Genomic DNA, 6,808 nt, shown 5'->3' on the forward strand with positions numbered 1-6,808 from the left:
CAAACAGGTCCTGGTTCATGGCACAGCTGGACTCCCTAGTTGCCAGTTCCTCCATCCTCCTCTTCTTCCTTCTCCTCGCTGTTCAGGCCAGGGTCCTGTGGGTTAGGGTCCTTGGAAGTATCGGTGTGTGGGGTGGTGGTGCCTTTGTCAAGTTTCACATGTATCTCTTTATATAAGTAGCAGGTCTGTGGTTTGATAATGTATTGACTGTTGGCCTTCCGATACACCTTCCACAGCTCCTTCGCTTTCACATGGCACTGCTGCTGGTCCCCATCTTCTCCAGCATCCCCTGAACAATCCCTTCATAGATGTCAACATTTCTACAGCTAGTCCGTAGCTGTGCCTGCACAGCCTCTTCTCCCCATAGGCTAAGGAGAGCCATATCTCCTGTCTATGCCAAGCCAGAGCATATCTAGAGCATGCAGCCAACATGGTCAGCTGCACACAACAATGGAGAGCTGCTAGGTGTGCTCACCAAGCCAATCAGGAAAACACTAATTCATGGGGCCTTCTGCTCTGTGTGACACTTGGGCAGTGGAGTAACATCAGAAATTGTGGGATACCTGCTAGAGAACTGTTAGGGTTGACATCAGTCATGCAGCATCTACACTTGTGCTACATTAACGTTGGCACTATACCGCTCAGGAAGGCAGTGTTACTATGTCAGCGTAACAGGGTGCTTATGTCAGTGGGAGACAAATTTAAGTGTACACATATGCACAATTAAGTCGACGCAAGGCTGCTTATGTCGACCTAACTTTGTAGTGTAGGCCAGGCCTCCGGATCAAAATTGGCCAAAGTTCTTCCACTAACACATCACTTCTAACCATGAATAAAAACTATATACAGTAAACACCAATTTTCACACATGGAAAAGGAGATCAACAAGGCAACAAAGGCCACTAGATTTCTAGCCTGTTGAGTTCCTGCTTGCTAACTTCAGCAGTTTCAAGGAACACTACATGAGAAGGTTACACTGGTTTAAAACAATACCTTTGGTTAAACCAATTTAGATAGTCTGTCCCTGTGGGTATGGCTACATTTGGAATTTCGGAGCGCTGCCGCGGCAGCACTTTGAAGTGTGAGTGTAGTCAGAGCGGCAGCGCTGGGAGAGAGCTCTCCCAGCGCTGCATGTAAACCACATCCCTTACGGGTGTAGCGTGCTGCTGCCCTGATTACACTGACGCTTTACAGCGCTGTATCTTGCAGCGCTAAGGGGGGTGTTTTTTCACACCCCAGTTGCAGCGCTGTAAAGTGTGAGTGTAGCCAAGCCCTCAATGGACATTCTCTCTCTGTGGACTCTTCCTTCTGCTTAAGTGTGGTTTGTTTCAGTTTAGCTTAAATTGATTCCTAATAGTCTTAAACTAAACCAAAATAATAGTATCCACAAAGCCTTTTGCACTTGCTTAACTAAATCAGCATAAAAATCACACTTTTAGTTAAGCCAATGCAACTTTGTTTAGCAGCGGTAGCCACTCAAGTTGGAAGAGATGGTGAAGGGACACATTGCTTAAACAGACCCTACTATTTAACAGTTCCAAGTTCACAAAATCAGAACTCTCAGGACACTTACAACAGAGATTCATGAAACCTATGTTTGAAGAGAAACTTCAAGTTAATGTCTCTTCTTTGTGAAAACACTTCTTGGCCCCATGCAACCGTTTGGGAGCCTCAATCACTGTATATGTAGCTTCCTGGACCAGATTACATAGAAAGCCCTTTTTAATATGTTATATTTTGACAGAGGTTATTCCAGCGGTTCTCACCCTGCAGCCCACAGGCCACATGCAGCCCAATTAGCTGTGTGCTAAAGGCCGCTGGGCCATACAACAGGGTCCAGGTTCCCAGCTGCCTGGGGCAGCGGAGTTCAGGCTCGGGGCTGAGGCTGCCACCTGGTCAATGCGGCGGGGGTCTGGGGCTGCCACCTGACCCTGCAGTGGGGTCCAGCAGGTCAGAGCTGCTGCCCAACCCCACACAGCAGGGTCCAGGGTCCCTGCCACCCACTCCAGGCTACTCTCCTAGCCCCACTATTAAGGGGTCTCTGGGTTGGAAGCGCTGGCCGTAGGGGTCTGTGGGGAGGGTTCAGGGGAGAGGGGCACTGTGGCCCTCAACCTGTGGCCCACAATAATAAATAGACTGAGAACCACTGGGTGTATTCTCTGAGATGTACATTGATCTTAGCTGTGATGTAATTCTGCCACATAGTTTCTATCCCAGGTGAGGCACTGGCAGCGCCCTAGCTGTTAACCAATAAACATGCAGTGTTCCCTCACCCACCTGGTAGTTACTGGAGTGACATGCCATTTCAATGCAGTCCTGCTAACAGGGTGCCTACCTACACAGCCAGTTGGGTAGGAATGCTTCTCTGTAGAGATGTTTGGCATAGATTCATGTGTGAGTCACGTGCGTTTACAGATGTAAGGCAGTTCATATGAAAACAGAGGTGCATGTGATATTTATCACCTACATACAGTACCAAGGTACTTACATTTCAAAATCCCTCAAAATGTAGATGTATTTATCCTTGTTTTACAAATGGGAAAACTGCAGCACAGTGGGTAAGGGACCTGCTCAAGGTTGCACAACACAGGGACAGAGCAGAGAATGGAACAGAGTCCTGAGTTTTACATCCCCTGCTCAGTCAAGCAGGCAATGCTGTCTTATCTCTGTATGTACAACCGGCTTTCCAATTTAAAAAGCATCCCCAGGAACAGTGTTCCCAGGCCCACAGCCTCTTACACCACAGAGTGAGGACTCTAAACACTAATTTTCATTACCTTGATCTCATTCCTTTCAGTTACACCCCCATTTATGATAAAAAATAATTTCTTTGCTTACTAGCGGTTTAGGCCCTTCAGCTGTTTTATAAGCTTATTATACCAAATTCTTATCACAGCTTTGACAAGCCAGATAAACCAAAGTCTTTGAACCAGAGTGGGACTCTTCTAGCCCCCCAGAGCATCACGTGGAGCACCCTCCAGTTTGTCACTATCTTTCCAGGGCCGAGGGCCCAGATCAAAGCAGTGTCTCTGGTGGGACTGTCTCAGAAGCACACAAGGAAGGACTCTTTCTTATTGCTCTATATAAAACACCAGTGGGATTCGCTACCACCTTCCTAAGGGGTTTCTCTCTGACACTGAACATGCATGTGGCATTTCTGCCCAGCCTATGGTGTGTCCTTCGGTGAACGTGTCTGCTTAGCCAGCCCTGAGGATGTGCCCGTGCCCCTGTCTGTGCAGCCAAGGCTCTACCCTGGCCCCTGTGCCGAAGGGCAGCGGCCACACGAGACAAGCGGGGCTCTGGCCGGCAGCCCAGGCTGGGGTCCCACGCTGCAGCCGGGGCGCACACAGGGGATGCGGGGCGCGAGCGAGACCTTCCCCCCCTCAGTCAGTTACCGGCTGCCCTTCGCCCTCGGCCCGCCCGCGCCGGCCCCCGCCCTTACCCAGGAAGATGGAGACGATGAGGCGCAGCGCTTGTTCGGAGGAGCCCAGCGCCTCCGCTGCCTGGGCCAGGCCCAGACCGGACCCCGCCACCGCCATGTTCTCCCCGGGCCGCCCGGCCAGACCCACCGCGGCTCCCCGAACCCGGCAGCTGCACCAGCCGCCGGCGCGGCCCCCTCACCTAGGCCACACCCACTTGAGAACTATTGGCTGCGCGGCCCCCGCCACGCTCCCGCACACCGCCTCCAATTGGCCAGTGTGCGGCAGCGGGGCAGGGCCGAGAGCTAACTGAGGCAAAGGTTACTCCACGTGAGGGTGGGGCGACGAACGTCCTTGTCAACCAACGATTGGCTGAGCCTCTTCCGGGAATCAGACTCTGATTGGGCAAGAGGGGGTGGGGCCCGGAGCATGGGGTGGGCTCCGGCTCCCCATTGGTCAAGCCGGGGACAGGAGAGAGCAGTCAGGGGAGGGGGAGGAGGAGAGGGAGGCGAGGGTTACTATCGGGCACCCGGCGGACGGCGGGAGAGGGCGGTGCAGCTAGCGCGGTCCCAACGGCTTGCGGGCAAAGTTAGAATACCGTTAGCTGGAAGAACCTTATGCATATTTATCATATGCTAATAAGCCTGGCGCACAATCGGCCTCCTTTAGCCTTTCACCTACATTTTTGGAGCGTATCCTATTGTCACCATCCCAAGAGTTATATGCAAAGTTAATGAGTTATATGAAAATTAATTTAAATATCCAATGTACCGTTCTTCTGGTTTATACCCTTAATTAATCATTCTTATGCTAATATTACTCTTGAATATGCAAATATTATGTGCAGGGATGACTTGCCTCTGCCAGTGCTTTGCAGTTGCTGTAGTTGTGTGTTTCTCTTATGTATATGTTGTCTCCTTACTAAAACTCGGAGGAGGTGTTTTGGTTGGGTAGCTCCCAGAACCAAAAGGGAAATCAGGACCCTGAGACTGACAGTCCCCAGGAACAAGGGGGTGAGGCCATTGCTCCAGGTCAGCCTGACTCAGTGGGTGGGCAGGCTAATCAGGGAGTAAGGAAGCCAGCAGAGTCTGCTTCTCTGTATGACCTAGAATTGCCTATGTCTGGCAGAGTGCAGCTGAACTAAGGAGAAAGTAGGGGCCCAAGCTGACTGGGGAGCAGAGCTGTGCTAGCCAAAGGGGTCAGAAAAGCAGCCTAGAAAGCAAGTCAGAACTGGGAGCAGAGTCACAGAAACAGCCCACAGAGCAGACCTGTCCTCACATCTTCTTGTCAAAGTGTCCTAAATGGGTTATCTTAATTATCACTATAAAAGTTTTTTTCTCCTGCTGAGAATAGCTCATCTTAATTAATTAGCCTCATACAGTTGGAAGGGGAATGCCCATCTTTTCATGTTCTCTATGTATATATATCTCCTTGGTATATGTTCCATTCTATGCATCCGATGAAGTGGGCTGTAGCCTACGAAAGTTTATGCTCAGATAAATTTGTTAGTTTCTAAGGTGCCACAAGTACTCCTGTTCTTTTTGTGGATACAGACAAACACGGCTATTACTCTGAAAAAAAATCAGATGAGTTTCAAACGAGTGAGTTAACCTGCACTTCACTGAGGTAGTGTGTAAACCAGGAAAGTTCCCCAGAATAGCAGGATTATTCCCAGCTTACACATAATTAACTGTATGAAAGAGACCATGCACATAATTAATATCATGTAAATATTCTCATGCATAATTCATTTAATGCAAATTGTATATCTGCATATTTGTAACATGATTTCCTCATGCATAGTTAAACATGCATTTTTCCCATATATGTAACTCATATGGCACATCTTCATCACTGTCATCATAATTGTTCATATATATTTTCTGTGCATGATGGCTCTCAGAGTAGATAGGAGAGAGATGATCCCTGTCCCCAAGGAATGGCAGACAAACTTAGACATATAGTGGTAATGAGAGTTTGTGGAAAAATAGAGGGGCCCAGCACTGTAATTACACAGTTCCCTATGTGGGATGCAGGGGCGGCTCCAGGCACCAGCACGCCAACCGTGTGCCTGGGGCGGCAAGCCACAGGGAGAGCTCTGCCGGTCGTCGTGAGGGCGGCAGGCATGTTGCCTTCAGTGGCATGCCTGCGGAGGGTTTGCTGGTCCCACGGCTTCAGCAGACCTCCTGCAGGCTGCTACAGGACCGGGGATCTCCTGCAGGCAAGCTGAAGGCAGCCTGCCTGTCATGCTTGGGGCGGCAAAATACCTAGAGCCACCCCTGGTGGATGGGCACACCCGGGGGGAGGTTGAGAGTCTCCCAGGGCTGTAATGCTTCCTGGGGATACCCAGGGATGTGAGGCACCTTGCTACCACCTGCTTTTAGCCTGAGGAAGCTTCATCCATGTCTGTTGGAGTCATCTCTCTGACTTCACCAGCCATGACTCCACTAATTAGGTGGGTAGCCCTTCACTCTCTCATGTATGGCTGCCCAGGAGTGCACCTTACAGGGAACTATCTGCAGACCACCTGAATGGAGCTTGCAGACCACTGATGGTCCCTGGACCACAGTTTGAGAACCTCTGATTTAGAGAACATTAAAGTTGCCCAATGGTCCCTTATAGTGTTTGGCAGCCGCCTGCTTGCAGAAAGAGCAGCCTGTTGGAGCTAGCTCGTGGGGGCCTGGAACCAGGGTGGGCTGACAGCCCCCCATCAGCTCCCTGAGCCCATGTTACTCATCACCTATGCATATACCTGGGGCAGCATGGCAGAAGGAAGAGATTTTTTGCAGGAAGTGGATAAACAGGCAGACAATGGAATCACTGAGGAGTGGAGGGCAAGGGGCCATGCAATAAGAGACAATAGTGGGTAAATTGGGAGGGACAGAGGTGTCCAGGCCCTTGAAGGCGAGGACAAGAATCTTGGTCTTGAAACAGTGTAAGAGGCAAGGTAATGTGGTCAGCATGATGAGTCAGGGAGATGATTATAGCATTTGGGTTTTGTGTGGACTAGAGAATAGTGATCTGGGTTTCAGGGAATCTAGCAGGAGAAGGCTGCAATAAGTGAGACAGGGTATGATGAGGCCCAGAACAGTTTTCCGTAAATGAGCAGGCAAATAGACTTTTGCAAATTTGTGATTCTTCCTCCCCACCACCACCATTTGGCAGATGTAGTGGTTTTAAAACACATCATGGGTAGCTGGGTCTATGTAGACTTAACTCACAAAAAGCTGAGGTCAAAACTAGCCAAGTTTTTTGCAAAGCTGAAAAGGTTACTGCAAGGGTAGACAACTAAGGCATGCATACCAAAGGCAGCACGCAAGCTGATTTTCAGTGACACTTACACAGCCTAGGTCCTGGCCACCGGTCTGGGGTCTCTGCATTTTAATTTA

The 6,808-nt window shown here is 49.9% G+C and overlaps 1 protein-coding gene across 1 annotated transcript in view; it reads right to left on the reverse strand.

Moving 5' to 3' along the window:
• Positions 1–3,631, reverse strand: part of LPCAT3 (lysophosphatidylcholine acyltransferase 3) — a 30,449-nt gene extending 26,818 nt beyond the window's left edge. The window contains exon 1 of the mRNA XM_030536063.1: positions 3,443–3,631. Within this exon, the coding sequence (XP_030391923.1) occupies positions 3,443–3,539 (97 nt within the window). The 5' untranslated portion in view covers positions 3,540–3,631. The remainder of the gene's footprint in view (positions 1–3,442) is intronic.
• Between the last annotated feature and the right edge of the window lie 3,177 nt (positions 3,632–6,808).

This window comes from Gopherus evgoodei, chromosome 1, assembly GCF_007399415.2.
Source record: "Gopherus evgoodei ecotype Sinaloan lineage chromosome 1, rGopEvg1_v1.p, whole genome shotgun sequence".
In the NCBI taxonomy this organism is placed as follows: Eukaryota; Metazoa; Chordata; order Testudines; family Testudinidae; genus Gopherus; species Gopherus evgoodei.